Source organism: Hyaena hyaena, unplaced genomic scaffold, assembly GCF_003009895.1.
Source record: "Hyaena hyaena isolate Hyena2069 unplaced genomic scaffold, ASM300989v1 scaffold_201, whole genome shotgun sequence".
Lineage (NCBI taxonomy): Eukaryota > Metazoa > Chordata > Mammalia > Carnivora > Hyaenidae > Hyaena > Hyaena hyaena.
The window spans coordinates 588,872-612,412 of record NW_024080833.1 but is presented as its reverse complement, the minus strand read 5'-3'; the positions used below and the strand labels follow the sequence as shown (position 1 = coordinate 612,412).

General features: G+C 48.8%; 1 protein-coding gene across 2 annotated transcripts; it reads left to right on the top strand.

Moving 5' to 3' along the window:
* Window positions 1-342: 342 nt before the first annotated feature.
* On the top strand, window positions 343-9,552 carry CREG1 (cellular repressor of E1A stimulated genes 1). Of its 2 annotated transcripts, XM_039241893.1 has the most exons (4): window positions 343-709; window positions 4,061-4,180; window positions 5,385-5,569; window positions 8,937-9,552. In XM_039241893.1, the coding sequence occupies exons 1-4, from the start codon at window positions 368-370 to the stop codon at window positions 8,938-8,940; spliced, it is 651 nt and encodes a 216-aa protein (XP_039097824.1). In that variant the 5' UTR covers window positions 343-367; the 3' UTR covers window positions 8,941-9,552. The 2 variants fall into 2 exon arrangements, with proteins under 2 accessions (XP_039097824.1, XP_039097825.1); XM_039241894.1 differs by lacking the exon at window positions 8,937-9,552 and having other exon boundaries at window positions 5,385-5,573.
* Window positions 9,553-23,541: the final 13,989 nt, after the last annotated feature.

The window sequence follows — 23,541 nt, the reverse complement described above, 5'->3', positions numbered from 1 at the left end:
CGTTTCTTCTCACATGCCTGTCGGATACCCGTATCCAAAGGGACTTTTTAAAGTCGTGTGTGTGTGTGTGTGTGTGTGTGAAGACGCCGGCCTTCTCCAAGCAGGCCTTCTCCAAGCAGGGTGACAGGGTGACTTAGGCGAGTTCCCTAATGTCTCTAAGCCTCGGATTTGCGATCTGCAAGCAAAGCTGACCTCGCACTCAGGACGTTTCCTCGTCCTTGGCACGCAGGGACCCGCCCCCTCCGTCCCCGGGCTCCGATTGGCCCCCGGGAGGGGGCGTGTCCGGCCCTCGCGCGGTGGGCGGGGCCGGGCGCGCCTCGGGCGCCTGTGGGTGGCGCGGCCGCGGCCGCTCGCTCCAGTCGCCGCCATGGCCGGGCCCGCGCGCGCGCTGCTCGCCGCCCTGCTGGCGCCGGCGCTGGTGGCGCTGCTGGTGGCGCCCGCGCGCGGCCGGGGCGGCCGGGGCCACGGGGACTGGGATGCCGCCGAGCTGCTGCCCCCGCTGCCGCCCCGCGAGGACGCGGCGCGCGTGGCCCGCTTCGTGACGCACGTCTGCGACTGGGGCGCCCTGGCCACCCTCTCCACGGACCCCGCGGTGCGCGGCCGGGCCTTCGCCGACGTGCTCTCGCTCAGCGACGGGCCGCCGGGCGCGGGCAGCGGCGTGCCCTACTTCTACCTGAGCCCGCTGCAGCAGGCGGTGGGCAACCTGCAGGTGAGCGCGGCCGGCTCCGCCCGGGGCGGGGCCCGGCCGCAGGCCTTCGCCCCCCTGGCGCGTCCTGGCCACGGCCGCGCGCGTTCGTGAAAGTCTACAGGGCTTGCCCTTCCTCGTGAGTTACGCGTTTCCCTTTCCCAGCAAGAAGCTAAGACACGTCGTGAGTGATTAACGCACTTTGGAAAGGCTCTGGCGACGGGACCTTCCCCGTCAGGACGGAACGGACCGAGGGCTGTGGGTCAGGCTGTGCCCGCCGTTTGTGGCCGGGTTTGCACTGCCCTCCCCAGACTGCGCGACGGCGCACCGAGTCCGGCCCCCGGCTCCGGGCAGGACCTGAGGCATAGACGGGTTACCTCAGCTGCCCAAAGCCAGTAGCCAGACTGGAATTTTATGCCAGGTCTGGTTGCCGTCAAAATACAGGACACAGAATGGTGGCACGCGAGCTGCCCGTCCCCCAGACCAGTTTCCTGGGGTCCACGGAGTTCTGTCTGGTTGTTAACGAATTTGATTTGCAGTGGTCCCCATTATCCGGGTTTCACCTCACCTGAAGTCAAGTGCATTCTAGAAGCAGATGACCCTCCTGCGTTATTGTCTTAGAGTCCGCAGTGCCCAGGGCTGGTTGCAAAAGCCGCCCCGTGTCATCTCGTCATGTGGGCATTTGACCCTGGGTCATCGTCCGAGGAGGAGTGAGTACAGAACAAGAAGATCTTTTGAGAGAGCACATCCACATAACTTTTGTTACAGTAGAGTTCTTTCTATTGTTGTTGCTGATCTCTTACTGTGACCAATTTATAAACTGAACTTTATCACAGGTGTGTGTGTAGGAAAAGAATAGTATATGTGACGCTGGGTACTATCCAGGGTTTCAGGCAGGCATCCTCTGGGGGCTTGGGTTGTATTCCCCGTGGGTGGGGCTATTGTAGTTACCAACATTCGAAATTTGAGATTTCACTTACACATCTGGATTTTTTTTAAAAAAATTTTTAATGTTTATTATTTTTGAGAGAGAGAGAGAAGGAGGGCAAGCAGGGGACGGGCAGAGAGAGAGGGAGACGCAGAAGCAGGCTCCAGGCTCGGAGCTGTCAGCACAGAGCCCCATGCGGGGCTCGAACTCACAGACCAGGAGATCAAGACCTGAACTAAAGTCAGGTTCTTAACCGACTAAGCCACCCAGGTGCCCCCACATCTGGATTTTTAACTTCTTGGAAGATCTGTGGCCCTGGGGGCTTGAATTCTTTGAGCAAAACCAGAAACAGCTGCCTCCTTCTAGGGCCCTCCACCTGTGTTCACCTTTCCCTTACTCCCAGCCCCCTCCACCCTCTTAGTCATTTGCCCTCAGTCAGTGATCCTCAACCTTGGCTGCAAACCCAGTCACCTGGGAAGACGTTTAAAAATACAGTGCCGAGGTATTTCATAAAAAAAACAACTCCCCAGTCGCTCCCTAAGGCTTCTAATGAGGGAGAGGGGATGGAGAGCAACTACTACCCATGATCCCATTTAAACTCGGGCTGATACCGTCATCTGCATCGCAGGAGGGAGGAAAATGAAGAGGTGCAGGGACTCACCTGTACCAGCCACTAATGGCTGCCAGATAGAACTCCAGCCCAGGTCTTTGACGTGTCTGGAGAGACCGTGTAAGAAACCCATCCAGGATTTCGGGTGTCTGTGATGGCAGTGAAAAGGTGTGGCCACATCAGAATTAGCCTGACTCTGATTCTGTCAGTGAACCTGGCAGGTTGGTTTATATTTTCTCCTGCCTCTGACCCCGTCTTCTCCCTGTCACCCTGCCCACCAGATCACATGCCACTCAGCATTTCCCTCTGCTCAGAAACCTTGAGCAACATCTGGCTGCCCAGAGCGCGTATGATTCACTTGGGATGTTTGTTAAAAATACAAACACCAGGGCTGGGACCGGAGCCCAGAAATCAGCATTCTAACAAGCTCCCCAGACAGGTGGTTCTTGGAAAGCACAGACACTGGCCTATAGAATACAATTCTGACTCCTTAGCTGGAGTTTAGCCCCCCCCCCCTTCAAAACCTCTCTCTCAGGGGTGCCTGGGTGGCTCAGTCAGTTAAGCGTCCGACTTCAGCTCAGGTCATGATCTCACGGTTAGTGGGTCAGAGCCCCGTGTCAGGCTCTGTGCTGACAGCTCGGAGCCTGGAGCTGCTTCAGATTCTGTGTCTGCCTCTCTCTCTGCCCCTCCCCTGTTCATGTTGTCTCTCTCTCTCAGAAATAAATAATTAAAAAAAAAAAACAAACCTCTCTCTCAAGCAGATTGGGTTTCTCATTATAGTCCTGTCCCACATTTTCCCAGTTCTGTTTCTGAAAGGCCCTTTACCTTTTATACATCATCACACTTCTGTGCTGATTTTGAAAATCTTACGAGGCTCCCTGTAGTGTCCATATCATTCCAGGCTATGTTGACATCTCCTCGCCCTAAACTGTACTGTTCACTTGACGATTAGGTATCTACTGCTTTCTGATCTCTTCTGTGTCATTATTTAAGTTTTGTTTATGTCTGACTTTACAACCCGATTATAGAGTCCCAGAGAAAGGACCTTTTATGGGGGGGGGGCCTCCTATGGCGCCTTGCCTCGTGGTGTATAGACCGTGGACATTTGGCTAAATGATTTCTAGGAGTTGCCATTGTACGCATTGTTGTGATAGGTCACCGTGAGATGGCAGAATTTTCCGCGCGAGCTGTTTAAAGCACTAGAGGCACTGTGTGAATTCCGCTGCAATCCGTCAGCAGCGTCTTCCGTGAAGCTGATTCTGAATAAGAAAGAATGGAGAGTTCTGCTTGCTTCGCTTTTTGAGTCCATGTGTTCCTCTCGCTAAGACAGGAATGAACAACTTCTCCAGTTTTGAAATCACATGACAATTTCTGCTAGCATAAGATAACCAAGATCATGAGTCAGCCACTTTCCTGCTTACACTGTACAGTTAGCTAGTTCAACAACTATGGTATTTAATGCACTAGTCTCATATTAGAGTCTAACCCTTTAGATCTTTCAGTGAAAACCCTAGACCAGCCTTGAATTTGGGTGGTACTGTAATTGTAATTTCTCTGGTGAGGATGAAACACATTAAAGGCTTAAGAAAAAAAGAGTGTTAAAATAATTCTTAGTTCATTTTAAATCAGAAACCCTACCCCCTGCTTTTTGGGAGGGAAGGTCAAGATCAGTTTCTACCCAACAAGTAATTTTCTCAAGGGGTGGGTGGTGTTTGACAATTCATTGTTTCATGGGAGAGTGCGCAGCTCTAGGGTCCATGCGGATCTGACTTGTGAAATGTATTACCTCTCCAGAGATCGTATTTCACACAGGAAGATCTTTATTTTCTCTCTGCAGGAGGATCCACATGCTACTCTGACCATGTCTTTGGCACAGACTAACTTCTGCCAAAAGCAGGGATTTGATCCCCAGAGTCCCCTCTGTGCTCACATAATACTGTCAGGGACTGTTACCAAGGTGAGTGGTTATCCCCCTCAAATGGAGACGGGTTTTAGAAGAGCATCATCTGGGGCACCTGGGTGGCTCAGTTGGTTAAGTGTCCGACTCTTGATATCATCTCAGGTCGTGATCACGCAGTCATGAGAGGGAGCCCCGACCTCAGGGTGGAGCCTGCTTAGAATTCTCTCTCTCTCTCTCTCTCTCTCTCTCTCTCTCTCTGTCTGTCTCTCTCTCTGTCTCTCTCTCTCTCTCTGTCTCTGTCTCTCTGCCCCTGCCCTGCTCCCGCGTGCGCACGCTCTCTCTCTCTCTCAAAATAAATAAAAAGAGCATCATCTATTAACAATGAAAGGAGATATTTTAAGAATAAAATGATTTGTGATTGAGATAATCTGTAATTTCATGAAATCGAGAGGCTTAAATCAGTTCAGTTCATGTAGGTGTTCAATAAGGTATTTATGCGGAAGTGAACTGTTATTGGAAGCCAAACGGATGTAGCAGCTCCGTAAGGCACACCTGCTCAACCAAAGCTCTCTACCCCCGACCATGCCAGTCGCCGCAGGGTATTTCCCATGTGTGGGTTCCTTGTCTCCGTATTTTCTCGATGGCTTAAGGCAGAGAGCGTACCATGTGAGCTATGAGAGGGGTGCCCACAACTAGATCCTAGACGTGGGTTTGGACCGTGGGATGGTTACTGCAGGGCGCGGGGTAAGGTGCCCTAGCGCTGATCTGATTGCCGAGCCAACACCATGCTTACTGATGTTGTGCTTGTTGATGTTGTCAGTCATGATTACCCGAGACAAGTTTGATTTATGGTCTGGAAATCCCGTGCGGACGCATCTCTGTGGCTGAAGGTCACCGGAGAAAGGAGGGGCGGCAGATGCCCTTGCGTTCCACTGTGCTTCTTCGAAAGACGTTTATCTTTTGTGAATTTGCGTCTCCGTGTTTCAGATGGGTTTGTCCTGGGGTACGTGTTCTCCGCCACAGGCACCCGAACACTTTGCCATGCGGAAGCCTGCGCTCGAGATGGGTCCCCACTTCAGCCAATCTCTTCCCGGCAACCTCTGAACTGTGTTGGTTTCTACCTTTCTGCGTGCTTGCTTCGTTCTCTCTTGATGCCTTAAGTGGAAGAGCAGGGTTTATAACTAAATAAACACTTTAGGAGTTGTAGCCATCCTCGACAGGGTTGCTGCTGCGAGTCGTTTACTTCCCATACGTCCTTTAGGTGAATGGAACGGAAATGGACTTTGCCAAGCAGTCGCTGTTTGTCCGACACCCTGAGATGAAAACGTGGCCTTCCAGCCACAACTGGTTCTTTGCGAAGTTGAATATAACCAACATCTGGGTCCTGGACTACTTCGGCGGCCCCAAGATAGTGACACCCGAGGAATATTATAACGTCACGCTTCAGTAAGTATTGACACATCTTTCTTATATTGCAGCTTCTATTAGTGGCCCTCAATCTTTTAAAGCCAGGGGGCTCTTACCCGTTCCTTATACCAGGGGACCCGTTTGGCAAGCTGGGAAAGCCTGTGATTCCCCCCTCAGAATAACATTTTTTAGGAATATAAAATATAGGGGCGCCTGGGTGGCTCAGTCGGTTAAGCGTCCGACTGCGGCTCAGGTCGTGATCTCACGGTTCATGGGTTCGAGCCCTGTGTCAGGCTCTGTGCTGACAGCTCGGAGCCTGGAGCTGCTTCGGATTCTGTTTCTCCCTCTCTCTCTGACCCTCCCCTGCTCACGCTGTCTCTCTCTCTCTCTTTCTCAGAAATAAATGAAACATTGAAAAAAAAAAGGAGTATAAAATACATAGGAAATACAGTGGAAACCACCTATATTGTATTCAATGTAATGTATTGAATGTGTTGAAATAAATTTGCAAAAATATACATTCATACATTATATGAATATAATGTAATGTCCCGAGATGTACTGAAATGCACTTATAAAAATATTTTTAAATGTGTGGTATAGCAATATGTTGACTTTTTAAAAATATGGTGACTTTCTAGTGAACATAGTAAAATAAGATTTAGTAGTGAGTCTGTAACATTACTTTCTGAGTAGTGAGGACTGAATTATTTTAGGCATCTTTGACAGCTCTAACATGATGTGAAAGTAACTGTGATTATTTCTGTTGGTGACGGTCACAGACAATGCTATCACCACTGGCATTAATTGCCTAAGTTCATCATTGAAGGAAATGATAAATTACAGGTAGAGGTTAATGAAAATGAAAACTTTTTTCCATCTAAGTTCACAGAGCCCTGATCTCTGCAGGCTGAGACCTTGGTTGGTTTTTTTTTTTTTTTTTAACGTTTTTATTTATTTTTGAGAGAGAGAGAGAGAGAGAGAGACGAGACAAGTGGGGGAGGGGCAGAGAAAGAGGGAGACACAGAATCTGAAGCAGGCAGCAGGCTCCAGGCTCCGAGCTGTCAGCGCAGAGCCTGACACGGGGCTCGAACCCACAAACCATGAGATCATGATCTGAGCCCAAGTCAGACGCTCAACTGACTGAGCCCCCCAGGTGCGCCTGAGACCTTGTTTTAAGGCTATGCTTTGGGGCCCTGGCTGGAGCCCGGTTCTGGCCGATGGTGGCGTTTTCCCATGAGAACCAGACTTGAGCACACGTCCACATCTGAGGCTGAGCGTGCGGCCCGTGCCCGTCAGCCCCAGTGCTGGGGGGCCGTGTGGGACACGCACCGGGAAGTGGACACTTGGGCGTGGGAAGGTTGACACCCAGGGGCCCCTGGGAGAAAACAAAGAAGAAAATAGCCTGAAAATGGGAAAAGAACAGGGAAAAAGGGTGTGATCAGAGCCTTCGAAATTAGGTCAGGGTTCAAAGGAAGGAACACACAGGACTGGGGCTTTTCCCGGCTGCCGCGGGTCACTCATAGCCGGCATCCTCAGGGCCCAGCAGCCGGCGATCGCGGCAGCAGCAATAGCAGCTGGCGCCCGGGGGGCCGGTACTGGCTGCTGCGCACTCCCTGCCCCCCCCCCCCCCCCCCGCCCCGCCCCTCAGTAGTGTTTCTCCTCGTCTGGAAGGTGGGGAGCTGGAGCACAGACGAGTTAGAATCTTGCCTGAAGTCTGACAGCCAGTATGTGCTGGTGCCCGGATGGAGACCCGGCATCCTGGCCCCGGGGCCCCCACCCATGATGGTCGACTGTTCTCCGTCACCACTGTAAATCTCTTCATGGCAAAGCTCGGGTTTTATTTTTTTTTATTTTTGTTTCTTTTTTAATATTTTTATTTATTTCTAGGAGAGAGAGAGAGACAGCGTGAGCAGGGGAGGGTCAGAGAGAGAGGGAGATACAGACTCCAAAATAGGCTCTAGGCTCCGAGCGGCAGTCAGCACAGAGCCCGACGTGGGGCTCAAACCCACGAACCGCGAGATCATGACCTAAGCGAAAGTCGGACGCTTAACTGACTAACCCACCCAGGCGCCCCTCGGGTTTTATTTATTTAGCCAGTCAGTCATTCAGTCCCAGACAGGGCCCAGGACAGCGTGCGGCCCAGGGCAGGTGTTGAGTAACCCCTGGCTACTTGTCAGGCTGACGTTTTGAGACAAAGATTGTCAGCTCCTTTGTTTGAGTAAAGAAGCCAGCAGCGGCGGTGTTTATTTTGCGTCTGTGTGTGCAGGGGAGAGGCCCAGGCCACCGAATCTCTTCGGAACGGGCAAAGCCACCTGACTTTGTAGGAATATGGACGCGGCACTTGCAGCCTTGTGACCGGGCAGTGACTTATCCATGAGGGTGGCCCGTATGGTGACTGGCCCACTCTGCGAGGTTAAAGTTTACTTTTACAAGACATGACAGTCTCTCACGTGCAGTTATTTTTGTATAAATAACGTGCCCAAGGGCAGTGCTTGCTTTAATAACAAACATGTGTTCGCCCGAGTCTCCATGTTGAATAAGTGAGTAAAATAGATAAACTTGAGGTTCCCACTTTATTACAGGCTAGTGGGCGTCTCTGCAGCTCAGAGATAAGAGGGGGCATCTCCCCGTTCGGAGAGGACGACCAAAGTCTAGACCAGGACCTGACCCCTTCTGAGGCAGCACCCCCGAATCCTGGGGGTCGTAGCCTTACACCTGTCGGGACACGTCTGACTCCCGGCTGTCCCTGTCACAGTCCGGGGGTGGGCCCCTCACCATCCTACCCACCGCAGACAGTGATGTCTGTAAGGGCCGAGAGCCTGCACACCCTGGGGGACCCACTCCCCGGGGCCTCGCAGGCTTTCCGGAGCTTTACCGAATGGCAGCCACCGGGGCCGGCCTGCCCAGCCCAGTTTTGGAAGATGTTCCTTCTCCAAATACCCTAAAGCCTCGGTGTCTGAAGTCTGTTGGACTCCGATGGAGTGTGGAGGCTTCCGTGCAAACGCCACTTAGTAGGGCTGATGTGGGGCCGGACTGAACCGGGTGTGGCTCATCGGACCGTTGGGTCCAGACCAGCAGCCCATGCGCGTGTGGACTGGAAGGCTCCACGGTCACGCGGCGCCCCTGCGGGCATCCCCGAGTGGGCACTTCTCATGGGCATTGGCCGTCGCCCCCTGTCACTGTTGAGCCTGAGCTGCAGGGTGCTCAGCCAGGCCTCCTGAAGGTTCCCCAGCACCTCTAAGCCACCACCTTGCCTGGTCTCCCTCACCGGGCGCGGCTGAAGTTAGCTCCAAACCTTACCCTCTGGGTCGGGACTTTCCCTCGCCAGTCCCTGGAGTGACCACCTTGTAAGGGCCGTCAGCTTCGTTTCACAGCTAACCTCTCCCTCTCTTCCCGTCTCTAGGTGAGGCAGAACACGGCGAAGTCGGCGGCACCCGGGAGGTTGCTTAGGTTGCCCACACAGTCCGGAAGGGCTCGACGTGCCTCTGTGGGGCGTTGCCCAGCTGCACACGCTGATCTGCTTGCTTGCTTACAAAATAGGGCTGGACTCTTCCTGGATTTCTTGCGGATGTGGTTGCTGGATTTCTTTTTTTTTTTTTTAATTTTGAAGCCATTTTCATAGAGATGTGCCTTTCATTATGATCCCAGAAGCTTTGTTCTGTCCATTCCAGATAGTCTTCCAACGGGGCTCCTTGAAGAGGGGCCGGCGCCAGGTTTAGATCGCCCATTGGCATTTGAAGGTGCCACGCGTGGGTGCTTCCCGGAAGCGCCGGGCCGGGGAGAGGACCTCGCCCACCCACGGCTGTGCCGTCGCTGCCCGCTCCCATCCGGCAGGGCTGGTCGTGTCACTGTGCGTCCGCAGGTATGTGGCCAGGCCAGACCGCCGTGAGCCACGAGCGGACCTTCCTCCTCTCGGTCCCTTTGTGCCTGACAGTCCTGGGTGGTGGTGATCCAGCGCAGGGCAGCGCCCTTCCTTATAAAAGAACTTCTTTTTCCACTGTTCCAGTCTAAAGTGATAATGACCTAGAACAAGAGAAGTTCCTAAAAGTTTCTCCAAATTTCATCTCACCCCAAGTGGACACTGTATAATCAGTGTCCTCTGCGTGTACACACCTACACGCGTGTACACATTATTTTACTTTTTTCCCCCAAATGGGCTTGCGGAAGAAAGGAGAAGGATGAAGGGAATTTTGTGTAAGTGGTTTCTCTGCTTTGTAAGTCAGGTTTCCTGGGCACAGACCGGCTTACGCCAGGTCCCTAACCCGCTGCTGCAAAGCGCACTCTGTAGCTGGTTAAATAATGCTGCTCTCAGCAGCGGCCGACAGCTTCCTCAGCTGCTCTGGGTCGATGGAGCCCATTTTGTTGCTACCTAAATCGGGTCATCGGGGAGAAGATAACATGAGTTAAAATCATATTTCTTCAGGGGGCACCTGGGTGGCTCAGTTGGTTGAGCATCCAGCTGAGGCCATGATCTCACAGTTCATGGGTTCGAGCCCCGCGTCGGGCTCTGTGCTGACAGCTTGGAGCCTGGGGACTGCCTTGGATTCTGGGTCTCCCTCTCTCTCTCTGCTCCTCCCCTGCACATGCTCTGTCTCTTGAAAATAAACATTAAATTTTTTTTGAAAACGCGTTTCTTCAGAAAAGAAACTGCTTTTATTGCCTACATCTATGATTTCTGAAGATGCTGTCAGGCCCCCTTGTTAAGTGTGTCAGGAATCAAGCCGCTGCGATGTTCTCTAAGAGGAAGGAAGTTGAATATGAGTCATTATGTTTGAAAACTACAGAATGAGCTAACCTAAAATCCAGCAAGCAGCTTTTGATTAATAAAAATGATTCCTATTAAACTGGGGAAAATAGGGTTTTTACTCAAAATAATTAAAAGCATCATTTTCCTGAAATGTGTTGGATTTATTTTGTTAAACATAGATGTTAGGATTTATTACACTCTGCATCTTTATGTTAGCATGCTGTTAGGTCAGCCCTCGGCTGTTTCAGAGCTCACAATGAATAATTCGACTCTTTCCATTGGCAAACAGCCCATCGTGTCCCAAATGGCCCAAATGCAGCCTTTGTTGAGGGACTTTCCTCTGGGCCTCAGATGCTGAGGCCCCTTGTGATAGAATTTGGTCGATGATGGGTATCTGTTTTTCTTCCTTTACCCGCTGATTGTGACTTTTGTCTTCATCCTTTGATACCATATAAAGACATATCTGTATTCAGCTAAGATCCAGTCGTCATATAGGAAAGTCAACCACTTTTTCATACCAGGTGCTGGAGATTCCTTGGCAGTTGAATGTGAACACTAGGTCTCTGTTATGTTCGGAGCGACCACCAGAGGGCACTGTAGGCCACTTTTATGGAGACGCTATCAGGCCCTTAAGAATGACACGCTGGGGCTGGGCCGGGTTGTGGGTGGATGGATGGCTCTGATGAGATGACGCTGGGGTAAAGTCCGCCCAGCAGGGGCAAGAGGAGAAGCAGGCGCCTGGTCCCCTGCTGCTGCTAGGCTCTCATGAAGTTATCGCTCCCTCCATGTTGTTTGCTTTGGGCCCCTTCTCCACCTGCAGCAAACGTGGGACAGTGTCCCCACCTTAACCAGATATGCGTGAGTGTATCACATGGGGATGGGCTCTGGCACAGAGACCAAGGCAGGCCCTGGTCAAGAAAAGAGAGAAGAGGGGCGCCTGGGTGGCTCGGTTGGTTAAGCGTCCGACTGCGGCTCAGGTCATGATCTCCCAGTTTGTGAGTTTGAGCCCCGCGTCGGGCTCTGTGATGACAGCTCAGAGCCTGCAGCCTGCTTTGGATTCTCTCTCTCTCTCTCTCTCTCTCTCTCTGTCTCAGAGCCTGCGCCCAGGTGGCTGTGTTGGCGGATGCTGTCCTGGCTGTGGATCTGTGCTTAGCAGGTCAAGGCTGTTGTCTTTGCCAGGCCATGGCCAATCATTGGCGTTTACTCTGTCTTGTAGTTCAGGTTCAGATCCCTTGGAGGCATGTAGTGGGTGGAGGAAAATCCTTTATGAAATGAGGAAGGGTTCAGTGAAATCAATGCATAAGTAATCTGCTTGAGGTTGTTAACGTTAGGTTCCCTTCTTAGTAATATTCAGACTCGAGGTCACGAAGTAATCGAAGAGCAGAGTCTACTTTCCTATAGTGGGACACATTTTCAGTTTTAGTAACAACAAAAAAATAACATTCTGCTTGTGCAAAGCTGGTAGGTCAGTATTTTTTAGGGGAATTCCAAACTGTCACCTCAGAGCAGACCTTTATACACTTTCATCTGACGAGAGCATTATAACTTAAGTGCTTTTTGGAATCAAAGGAGGTATAAATCAACGATTAAAACTTTATCTTTTTCTTAGTTTTTTTCTTTAGTACTTATTGTTAGATAAGTGTATGGAAATTTTTTTAAGTTTAAAAATTTATCATCTCACCAGCCAGCATGGCTGCCAATATTTTGATGTTTTCTTCCAAGTCGAGTGTCCATGAAATATTTAAATGTCATCAAGACCGTGCTGTATATTGATCGTGTATCACACTCCTTTCACTTAAGCATAAGCTTGCTATGTTACCAGAAACCATTCATGAGGACCGCTTAGAATGGCTGCAGAGTATTTTGGTAGATTAGGGTCCTCTGGGCACCAAGTAACGGTCTGTGTTAACGCTCTGTTTCCAGTGGCAGGAAACCTTGCCGAAGTCGTTGAAGTTCATTGATCTTAAAATATTCCTTTAGAACTCAGCCTTCATCTTCTGGCTGATGAAGACTTTCCACTGTGTTGGTTTTCATTGCAGCCAATTTAATCTTCCAGCAAAGTGGATACATCTTTCCCGGTGAGAGAGCCATTCGTGAATAATTCCTGTGCCTAGGAATGGGCTGCTCCCAGGGGCTGAGCTGGGTCCCTCTGGGCAGACGGAAGCTAAGGACTATTTTCACTTTCTCCAGTTTTTTAAAAAATGTTGAACACGAGCAGGGGAGAGGCAGAGAGAGAGGGAAAGAGAATCCCAAGCAGGCTCTGCACTGTCCGCATAGAGCCCAACGTGGGGCTCGGACAAGATCATGACCTGAGCCGAAGTCAAGAGTCGGATGCTTAACCAACTGAGCCGCCCAGGCACCCCTCATTCTCCAGTTTTTGAACATTTAAGTGACTTCCAACTCCACTCTGGTATAAGAGAAAGCTCTTGATGCACTGGGTATAGTCCACATCTCTGTTTGTTTCCTTAGAGAGATTCCCAGGCGTGGAATTCCCAAGCCAAAAGCTGTCAGTACTTGTTTCAAATGGCTCCTAAGAATTTATATCGATTATCAATTAGTCCCGCAAACAACATGGGATAGTGCGCACCCAGGGCACTGAGTTTGATAGGTCAAAGTAACACTGTTTTAATTGACAACTCTTAAGCGACTGGTGACATTGGACATTTAAAAACGCAAATGCTAGTTGCTTTTCTTTGCTTCAAATACCAATTGGCAACCCATGAGTTTTCTCGAAAATAAAAGTGATGATTGTCATAAGGCTTCATTTTACAAAATAAGTTCATACACAGCGTCTTAGCTCATCCTTGCAACAAGCCCAAGGTATAGATGGGACACACATTATTTTCCTTCCTTCAGGGAGGGAATTGGAGTCCCCAGATGGTTAGCCGGGGGGCGTTCACCCCATCGCACGTCAGACTCGGTCCTTACCTCTGTCTCTAAGAATCCAGTGACCCCTCTCAGAGGCTGGTTCATACGGGTCCTTTGAAGGAATCTTGCCACTGGTGTGTGGCATAGAAATGGCAAAGGTCACAGATCAGAAGAATGCACGTTTCACAGGTGGCGCACTGACATTTTGGGGGCAGGCAGTGTCAAGTACAGGAAGGGGCGTGAGCTCTGAAGCCAGAGGGCTGTGCTGGAGTCCTGACTCAACCACTTAGCCGAGCGGCTTCAGCGAGTGCTCTGCTAGAGGTCCCCTCTGGAGGTGGGGGGTGATTCCTAGGACGGGGTGTTGGCCGTTGGCACTGGTCAGTGTCTGTCACAGCGCGGGATGGCCCGAGGCCACCTATGGTCAGCCCGTAGAGGAGCAAAGAACCGGCCATTTTCTCGGTAATAATACTGCCAGAAGGTCACACCTGTCATGTGTCAGTCACTGGCCTCCACTGGGCACTGGGGGAGACCCCCCCCCACCATGTGCTGAGTGTCCAAGCACAGGAGAGGGGGGCAGCCCTGGGGTCCTGGGGAGAAACCCCGTGAGAGTCAGGCCCTGAAGGCACGAGCTAGAACAGCCCGGACTGCAGTGTGAACAGCGGAGGCTAGGGGTCCCCATGGAGCTGCAGTGAACTGTCCCGGGAAGGTGGCCCAGAGCAGGGGCATCCTGTCCGGTCCTCCCATCCCAGGGCCCGGCCAGCTGCCCCGCTGAAGTTCAGGGCCCCTGTTCGTCGATTTTAACTATGCCCCCTTTCCCTTCAGCTGGTGACCATCCTATGGGGCCGCCGAGGTCTAGCTGGGGACCCACCTGTCCCTGCCCAGCAGCCCCCAGAGCTGGACTCCCTTCAGACTTGCTCCTCGAGCAGGACACAGGCCTGTACTGGTAGAAGGAGGTGCCCAGGGCCAGGCCGGGCTGAGAGACGGCTTCCGAGCCACCAGCTGCCTCCATCCCACGCTAGCTCAGTTGGTCTGTCCCTTTTGCAAATGAGCAAAATGCAGGCCGCGTGAAGCCAGAGCCTCCAGTGCAATCGGAGGGGACAGAGCCCTGCAAACCAGCGGTGAACTGTGACGTTGGCTGTATCCAGTGATTCCCGAATCAGGCAACATCTCACCCAGCAAGTCGAGGGGGGCTCTCGGGGGCTCTCCAGCAAGGGAGGCTCCTTGCTGGCAGGAGGGGCAGCTAGAACGACAGAGTGGATCACTTTGTCTCTCCTTGGGGGAACGAAAGAGCCTATGGAGCAGATCACCTCACTGGTGCCGACCTGAAAATTCCAGGCTGACCAGCTAAGACTCTGTTCGTGGAGAAGGTTGAAGCTGCAGTTAGGTTAGGTTATCGAGCCTTGGTTTGGTGATGTGGCCTTAGCATGAGTGACTCCATTTTGGGTCTCTTGTGTTTGTGGGTTTTTTACACCCTTATCTGGAAGCCTGGATACAAGACCATCTTCAGGCCTGCTCCCTCAGTCTAGGTGGTGCAGGGCTGAAGGGGGAGGCTCTGGAGAGGCAGGGGAGTGATAGTCAGGGTCATTCCCAGCTAGAAGACAACACACGGGCGCCTTCTAGTTTGGCCTCTTTTTTCCTCTCTTTCCTCTCTTTTCTTTTTATGTATTTTTAATGTTTATTTGTTTGAGAGAGAGAGACAGAACACGAACAGGGGAGGGGCAGAAAGAGAGGGAGACACAGAATCCGAAGCAGCTCCAAGGTCTGAGCTGTCAGCACAGAGCCTGACGTGGGGCTCGAACCCATGAACTGAGAGATCGTGACCTGGGCCGAAGTCGGATGACTGAGCCCCCCAGGCGCCCCTCCTTTCTTTTAAAGACAAGAAGAAGAAAGCGCTTTAGTTTTTAAGCACTTGCGATCACAAACACAAATAAAGTGCTTTGATTACAAATGCAGATGAAGACGACCACTTTTTATCTGATTAGTACTTACTGACCTTCAAGGCACAGCGGCACCGGGCAGCCCTCAAGAGCTGCACCACCTCTATTTATTTCTCAGGATGTTTCTCAGCCTCAAGTAATAAAAAATCCACCTCAGAGTTCAGCCCCTTCGCCTTCGAGCTGTGGACACCAAGGCTCAGAGAGGTAGAGTGATCTGGTCGAGGCCACCCAGCAAGGTAAGAGCAAAGCGGGGGCCGTCTCCTGGGTCTGTGCCTTCCCAGGACAGCAGCTGACCATACTGAGGGGAAGGCCGTCTGGGAGGGTCGGAGGAGGGGATAAGTCATAGGAACTTGTTGAGAATGTTCCCAACGATGGGAATGGTGTAAAAGGGGGCCAGTTCTTCCCAACGCCTTCTCTTCTGGGCACAAACGGTATTTTGCTCCTTCCTTCAATCATCCGAGAGGAGCGCGTCTTCAGCCAGAGTGTGGTAGGGCTGGATTTGAACCCGGGTCTCGTGTTCTTCCTCCCCTGCGGACCGGCACCCAGAAAACCTGAGTTACAGTCCTGATCCGGCCACTTACCAGCCTTGTGACCTTGAGCAAATTACTTCCTTTTTCCAAGTCTCGGCTTCCTTAACTATAAAATGGGACTGTACACCAGTATTGACTACCGTACTGAGTCAGAGTCAGAATGGAGGTTCGATGCGGCGTATACGGGAGTGTGACACCACAGGTCAGGTCCCGATTGAAGCGGAAGTTCTTTTTCTCGTGGAAGTTCTTTGACTACAGACAGCAATATGCAGTTGCTTAGAATTCGTCTCCTCCCCTGATAGCAGCTCTTTAATTTTACCCACATTCCAGCTTGTGTTCGCCATCTCTTGCCACCTTTTAAAATACTTTAGGGGCACCTGGTTAAGTCGGTTAAGCCTCCAACTTTGGCTCAGGTTGTGATCTTGTGGTTGGTGGGTTTGAGCCCCGCGTTGGGCTCTGTGCTGACAGCTCAGAGCCTGGAGCTGCTTCAGACTGTGTGTCTCCCTCTTTCTGACTCTCCCCACTCACACTCTGTTTCTCTCTCAAAAATAAATAAACATTGGGGCGCCTGGGTGGCTCAGTCGGTTAAGTGTCTTCGGCTCAGGTCATGATCTCATGGTTTGTGGGTTCGAGCCTCGCATTGGGCTCTGTGCTGACAGCTCAGAGCCTGGAGACTGTTTCAGATTCTGTACCTCCCTCTTTCTCTGACCTCCCCTGTTCATGCTCTCTCTCTCTCTCAGAAATAAATAAAACATTAAAAAAAATTTTTAAATAAACATTAAATTTTTTTTTTTTTTTAAAAGATGGATACCAGGCACACCTGATCTTCACAGAGGAAGAAGGAAGGGGGATCTTTTCTTACAGCTACTCTTTGGGATCGTGATGGCCTCCAAAATTTCCACACTTCAGTGTATACGCCCTGTACAATCTCTTTGCTTATGGAAAGCGCCTGTGAATATGATGAGATATCACTCCTGCAGTTATGGGGTGTTATCCTGGGTGGGCCTGACCTAATCAGGTAAACCCTTTAGATGCAGTTTTCTCAAGCTGGTTGCAGAAGTGAGAGATGGGCTCTGGCTGGCCTGGGAGAATGTGCCGATGGGGCCATATTCGAGGAGCTGCAGGTGTTCTCTGGGCTCTGAAAACAATCCTGGCCAATAGTTCACAAGAAAGTTGGGACCTCGGTTCCATATTTGTAAGGGAATAGATTTTGCCAACAGCCACGGACCTTAGCCCAGATTCCCGAGCCTCAGCTGAGAAGTGCTTGAGTTCAGCCTCATGGGAACGTGAGCAGAGAACTCAGTCATGCTGGGTCTGCACTTCCGACCTACGTTGCTGTGAACTAGTAAGTTTGCGTTGTTTTAAGCCACAAGTTTAAAACAACCAGTGATAAGTTTGTGATAATCTGCTGTGCAGCAATAGGAAGCTAATGCAGCTTCCACAACCCTCGGGGTCTAAGGTAGGATCATTTGGTGACAGGCAACAGAAACTCACTCTGAGTAATTTAAGCGAAAAGGAAATTTAGCGGACCGTGTCCATAGGGTCACAGAAAACGAGCCGCTCCTGGGATGGGTCCGAACAGGGGAAGCAAACAGGCCTTGTGTCCAGGGCCAGTTTCACTCTTCCGGGATGTGAACTCCAGAGAGGACGCAGCTGATGCGCGTCAGCTGACAGCCCCACCAAGACTGTAACCAAGAGGGAATAGCTGATTCCTCAAAGCAGACTTGGAGTGGCATCGCCATGCCTTGCTCACGTGCGGCGTGCGGCCGTGCCCGAGAGCGTCCCTGTGGGGCCATGGCCCCAGCACCCGCGCCCAGGGATCTGAGGAGTCTTGCCCACCTGCGCCCCCAGTAACAGGCAGACGGACCTCAGTCCCAGCTGTGGACCCGACAGCGGCCCATAAGCCAGCTCCTCTCAGCCGTCATCCGGAAGCCCCTGGAAAAGGCCGCCTCAGACCATCAAAGCAGGGCCTTCGTGGGAGGCCAGAGGCCAGAGGCCAGAGGCCAGGGGAGAAGTTGCAACACCCTGTCGGTGGTAAAGAGGAACAGCTTGGATTTCCTTGCGTTGTCCCCCCCCCCCCCGAGTGGCTCAGGTCTCTCGGCCCCTGTGATTTCTCCTGGGGGGGGGGGGCAGTGAGAGCACAGGAGTGGGCGCTGGCCTTTCCCACCGTGTGGGAAGCTGTTGCAGAGGCTCGCTTCTCTCTTCCATCCAGACCCTTGAATCACGATGGGGGTGCAGGGGGAGACTGGAAGGGGGCGGAGAGGACACTCGGAGGCTGTTAAAGGGCTGTGGATCTTCCTGCCCGGTGGGTCCATCAGGAAGCCGGCCGTGAGCCGCTGAGATGCCTTGGCGTGGGCCCTGCTCGCAGACTCCGGGGTTCTGGCCGGCAGCGCGCCCCTGGACCAGGGGCGATCACAAACTTGAGCTTTAGCACCACCCTTGAGAAAGCGAGAGGGAGGCTGTCAGCAGGTGGCCTGGCCGACACAAGGCTGAGAGGAGGCCTGCGAGTGTGTGAATTCTGCTGCAGGAGGGAGCCGGGAGTGGACCGGACAGACAGATCTACAGAAGGTTGGGGAAAGTCTCCGGGCCCCCAGCACGGCTGATGGAAGTGAGTAAGGCTGGAGGAAGTCACGGCTGCTTCAGATGTGAAGACAGCAGCACAAAACTCCGAGGAACATGAAACATCACTGAAACATGACAGCCCCAAAGGACCGCAGTAATCTTCTAGTAGCTGATTCCAAAGGCATGAAGAGCTGGCTTTTACCAAAGGACTCAAAATAGATGTTTTAAGGAAGCTCACTGAGCTACAAGAAAACACAGAAAGGCCACTCAGGATATCGATAAAATGATCCATGAACACTGGGGCGCCTGGGTGGCTCAGTCGGTTTAGCCTCCAACTTTGGCTCAGGTCATGATCTCGCGGTCCGTAGGTTCGAGCCCCGCGTCGGGCTCTGTGCTGACAGCTCAGAGCCTGGAGCCTGTTTCAGGTTCTGTGTCTCCCTCTCTCTCTGCCCCTCCCCAGCTCATGCTCTGTATTTCTCTGTCTCAAAAATAAATAAACTAAATGTTAAAAGATTTTTTAAAAAATGATACATGAACACAATGAGATGTTTCACAAAGAGAAATTTAAAAAATAAACAGAAATGCTGGGACCGAAGAACACAACGAATGAAAAACACAATAAAAAACCTCAACAGCAAAATAGATCGAACAGGAAAAAAAAAGAGTCTGTGTGTTGGAAGACGGGAACTTTGAAATGATCCAGTCAGAGAACAAAGGGAAAAAATGAAAAAAATGGAGAAAGTCTATAAGATCCATGGGATGCCAGCAAAAAGCCAAAACCAAACAAAAGAAAACAAAACAAAGCAAAAAAAAAAACAAAAAACAAACCACACTTGTGAATTATTGGAGTCCTAGAGGAAGAGAAGGAGAAGGGGACAGAATGCTCACTGAAAGAAATAGTGGCCAAGAACCTTCCAAATCTGGGGAGAGATTTGGAAATCCAAGTTTATGAAGCCCATAGGTCATAAAACAAACTCTATTAAAGAGTTCTTCTCTGAGAAGCATCACAGTAATACTGTGAAAAAGAGAAAAAGAATCTCGAAAACAAGAGAAAAGCAGCTTGTAACTTATAAAGAAACCCCTTAGAAGTTCATCAGCAGAGCACTTACAGGCAGGGAGAGAGTAGGGTGATATATTCAAAGTGCTGAAAAAAAAAACTGCCAGCCGACCACACTCTATCCAGCAAAGTTAACCTTCAGAAACGAAAGAGAAATAAAGATTTCCCCAGGCAAACAAAAGCCGAGGGAATTCCCCGCCAGGAGACCTGCCTCAGGAGAGATGCTAAAAGGAGTCCTTTAAGCTGAAATTAGTAATGTGAAACATAAAAAAGTACAATGCACTAGTTAAGGTAAGTGTATAGTCGATTTCAGAATACCCTAATACTGTATTATGGTGCCGTGTTAACCACTTAATTCTAGTATAAAGGTTAAAGGTCAGGAGCATTAAAAATAACTATAGCTATAATAATTTTAATAAATATGCAATACAGAAATGGGTCGATTGGGACATCAAAAACATTAAAGAAGGGGCACCTGAGTGGCTCAGCTGGTTAAGCGTCTGACTCTTGATTTCAACTCAGGTCATGATCTCATGGTTTCTGGGACCAAGCTCTCAGCCCAGAGACTGCTTGGGATTCTCTCTCCCTCTGTCTCTGCTCCTTCCTCCGCCCTTGCCTGTACTCTCCCTCCCTCTCTCTCTAAATGAAATAACAATAATTAAAAAAAAAAAAAGGGGGAGAGCGAAAGGGTAGAGTTTGTGTATGTGATCGACGTTGTTACTAGTATAAATTAGACTGTTATATCTAAAAGATGTTTTAAGTGTCACGGTAAACACAAAGCAAAAATCTATACTAGCTTCACAAAAGATAAGAAGGGAGTCAAAGCTCACCACTACAGAAAATCATCCGTTCACAAAGGAAGGAAGCAAGAGAGGAAGAAGGATCAAAGGAACTACAAACCAGCCAGAAAACAAGTTATAAGATGACATTAGTATCAACAATTAACTCTAAATGTAAATGAATTAAATTCTTCAATCAGAAAATAGAGAATGGCTGGATGAAAAAAAAAAAAAAAAGCAAGACCCAACTATATGCTGCCTGTAAGAGACTCACCTCAGTTTTAAGGGCTTAAATAAAGAGATAGAAAAAGGTGTTCCATGCAAGTCAAAACCAAAAGAGAGCAGAGTTACACAGGTGTAAGTTATACTTATATCTGACAAAATAGACCTTAAGCCAAAAAATGTAACAAAGATAAAGAAGATCATCACATAATAATAAAGGGGTCATTTCTTCAAGAGGATATGACAGTCACAAATGTATGTACATCCAATGTCAGAGCACCTAAATATAACCAAGTAGGTTACTAACGGGTCGGATGGGAGAATTTAGGCAACGGAACCATAATAATAGAGTTCAATACCCTGCTTTCAACAACAGACAGATCATCCAGACAGAAGGTCAATAAGGAAACGTTGGACTCGAACCGCACTTTTGACCAAATGAACCTATCACGCATATGCAGAGCATTCCGTCCAGCCAGAGCGAGTGCACCTGGAACATTCTCCAGGATAGAGCACATGATAGGTCACAAAACGAATCTTAGCAAACCTAAGAAGGTCAAGTTCAAATCAAAGTCTTTTCTGACCACAATGGTATAAAACCAGAAATCAATTAGAAGAAGAAAACTGGAAAATTCACAAATATGTGGCAACTTAACAACATACTCCTGCACTACTAATGGATCAAAGAAAAAAATTAAAAATACCTTGAAACAAAAAATGGAAACACAATATAGCAAAGCTTATGGGATGCAGCAAAAGCAGGTCGAAGGGGGAAGCTTATGGTAATAAATACCGCTCATTAAGAAACAATTCAAATAAACAAGCTAATCTTACACTTCCAGAAAGCAGAAAAAGAAGAACAAACTAAGCCCAGAGTTAGCAAGTGGAAGGAAAAATGAAAATCAGAGAAGAAATAAGTGGAACAAGGACCAGAGAAATAACAGAAAAAGAACAACAAAACTAATAGCTTGTTTTGACAAAAACAAAATTGAGAAAACTTTAACTAGACTTTAAAAGAGACAAGAGTCAGATAAATAAAATCAGAAATAAAAGAAGAGACTTTACAATTGGTGCCCCAGGAACAAAAATGATAAGAAATCACTATGAACAATTACATGCCAACAAATTGGATAACCTAGAAGTGGATAAATTCCTAGAAACAAGAAACCTACCAAGGCCGAATCATGAAGAAATAGGAAATCTTAACAGACCAATGAGTGGAGATTGAGTCAATAATCAAAAATCTCCCAATAAAGGAAAGCCTGGGATTAGATGTTCTCCCTGGGGAATTCTACCAAACATTTCAAGAATAGTCACCAACCCTCAAACTCATCCAAAAAACTGAAGAGGACGGAACTCTCTCAAACTCACTTTACAAGGTCAGCATTACTCTAACACCAGTGGCAAGTAACGACATCATAAGAAAAGAAAACTTTAGATCAATATCCTTGATAAATATAGACACAAAAATTCTTTTTTAGTGAAATGTTTATTTTATTTAAAAAAAAATTTTTTACAAATTTATTTATTTTTGAGAGACAGAGTGAGACAGAGCATGAGCAGGGGAGGGGCAGAGAGAGAGGGAGACACAGAATCTGAAGCAGGCTCCAGGCTCTGAGCTGTCAGCACAGAGCCTGACGTGGGGCTCGAACCCACGAACCATGAGATCATGACCTGAGCCGAAGTCGGACGCTCAACAGACTGAGCCACCCAGGCGCCCCGTTTTTGTTTTATTTTCGGTATACTTAGCATACAGTGTTATATTAGTGTCAGGTGTCACAAAACTTTTCAATGAGAATATTAACAAACCAAATTCAATAGCACATTAAAAGAATTGGACACTAGGGTCTCGTGGATTTAGCCCAGGGACTTCAGGATGGTTTGAAACTTGCAAATCCATAACCACGAGACAGCACATCAATAGAATGAAGGGTGAAGGTCAGAGTTTGAGCCTGAGAGATGCAGAAAAAGCTTTTGACAAAATACAACCTCTTTTCATATAAAAACTCCCAACAAATTGGGTATAGAACATAAGCAGCACAAACCATAAGAGAAAAAAGTTGATTAATAGGGTATCATCAAAAGTAAAACATTTTCATCAAAAAATACCATTAAGAAAATCATAAAGCAAACCGTAGACAGTGAGAAGTTACTTGCAAGCACAGAACTAATATTGTTTGTTTTAGCGCTTTTTGGTATTGAGATATAATTCACATAACGTGACATTCACCATTTTAAAGTGTAATCTCAAGGACTTTTAGTATGTTCACTGTGTTGTACACTATCCCCACCGTCTAATTCTAGAATGTTTCTGTCACCCCAAAAAGAGACCTCTTAGCTCTTCATCCCTTTTTATGCCTGAATCACATTCCATTTGGGGGATATACCATATTTGTTTACCTTTCGCCAGCTGGCTTGTTTCCGATTGAGGCTATTAGGATAATGCTGTGTGGACATATGTTTTCAGTTCTCTTGGGGCCATGGCTAGAGGTACAATTTTTGTGTCATATGACAATTCTGCTTGACTTTTTGAGGAACTGCCAAATTGTTTTCTACAAAGGCTTTATCATTTTACATTTTCACCAGCAATGTATGAGGATCGCAATTTCTCTACATCCTCGCCAACGCTAAAGGTCTTTCTTATTTTAGCCACCCTAGGGGGTGTGAAGTAGGATCTCGCTTTAGTTTCTTTTTCCTTCTTATTTTTTCTTTTAGCCAGGCCCCAATTCCCCTCCCCTCTGGCAACCACCAGTTTGTTCTCTGTATCAAAGAGTCTGGTTTTTTTACTTTTTTTTTTCTTTTGGTCTCTCTTTCTCTTTGTTCATTTGTTTTGTTTCTTACATTCCCACATATGAGTGAAGTCATACGGTATTTGTCTTTCTCTGGTTGACTTATTTCACTTAGCATTATACCTTCTAGATCCATCCATGTTGTTGTAAATGGCAAGATCTCACTCTTTTCTATGACTTCTATTCCATAGTATATATGTACCACATCTTTTTTATCCATTCACCTGTGGATGGACACTTGGGTTGCTTCCATATCTTGGCTATTTTAAATAATGCTCCAATAAAGATAGGGGTGCATGTATCTTCTTAAATTACCGTTTTCCTTTTCTTTGGGCAAATACCCAGTAATGGAATTACTGAATCATATGGTAATCCTATTTTTAATTTTTTGAGAAACATCCATGTTTTCCACAATGGCTGCATCAATTTACATTCCCACCAACAGTGCACGAGGGTTACTTTTTCTTCCCATTCTTCTCAACACTAGTTTCTTGTGTTTAAAAAATTTTTTTTAATG

Excerpts from the sequence above, each read along its gene's own strand:
- CREG1 (XM_039241893.1), top strand. The coding sequence starts at position 368 with ATGGCCGGGCCCGCGCGCGCGCTGCTCGCCGCCCTGCTGGCGCCGGCG. Across the intron at positions 710-4,060 it reads AGGCGGTGGGCAACCTGCAG|GAGGATCCACATGCTACTCT; the intron begins GTGAGCGCGGCC and ends TTCTCTCTGCAG. Across the intron at positions 4,181-5,384 it reads TGTCAGGGACTGTTACCAAG|GTGAATGGAACGGAAATGGA; the intron begins GTGAGTGGTTAT and ends TACGTCCTTTAG.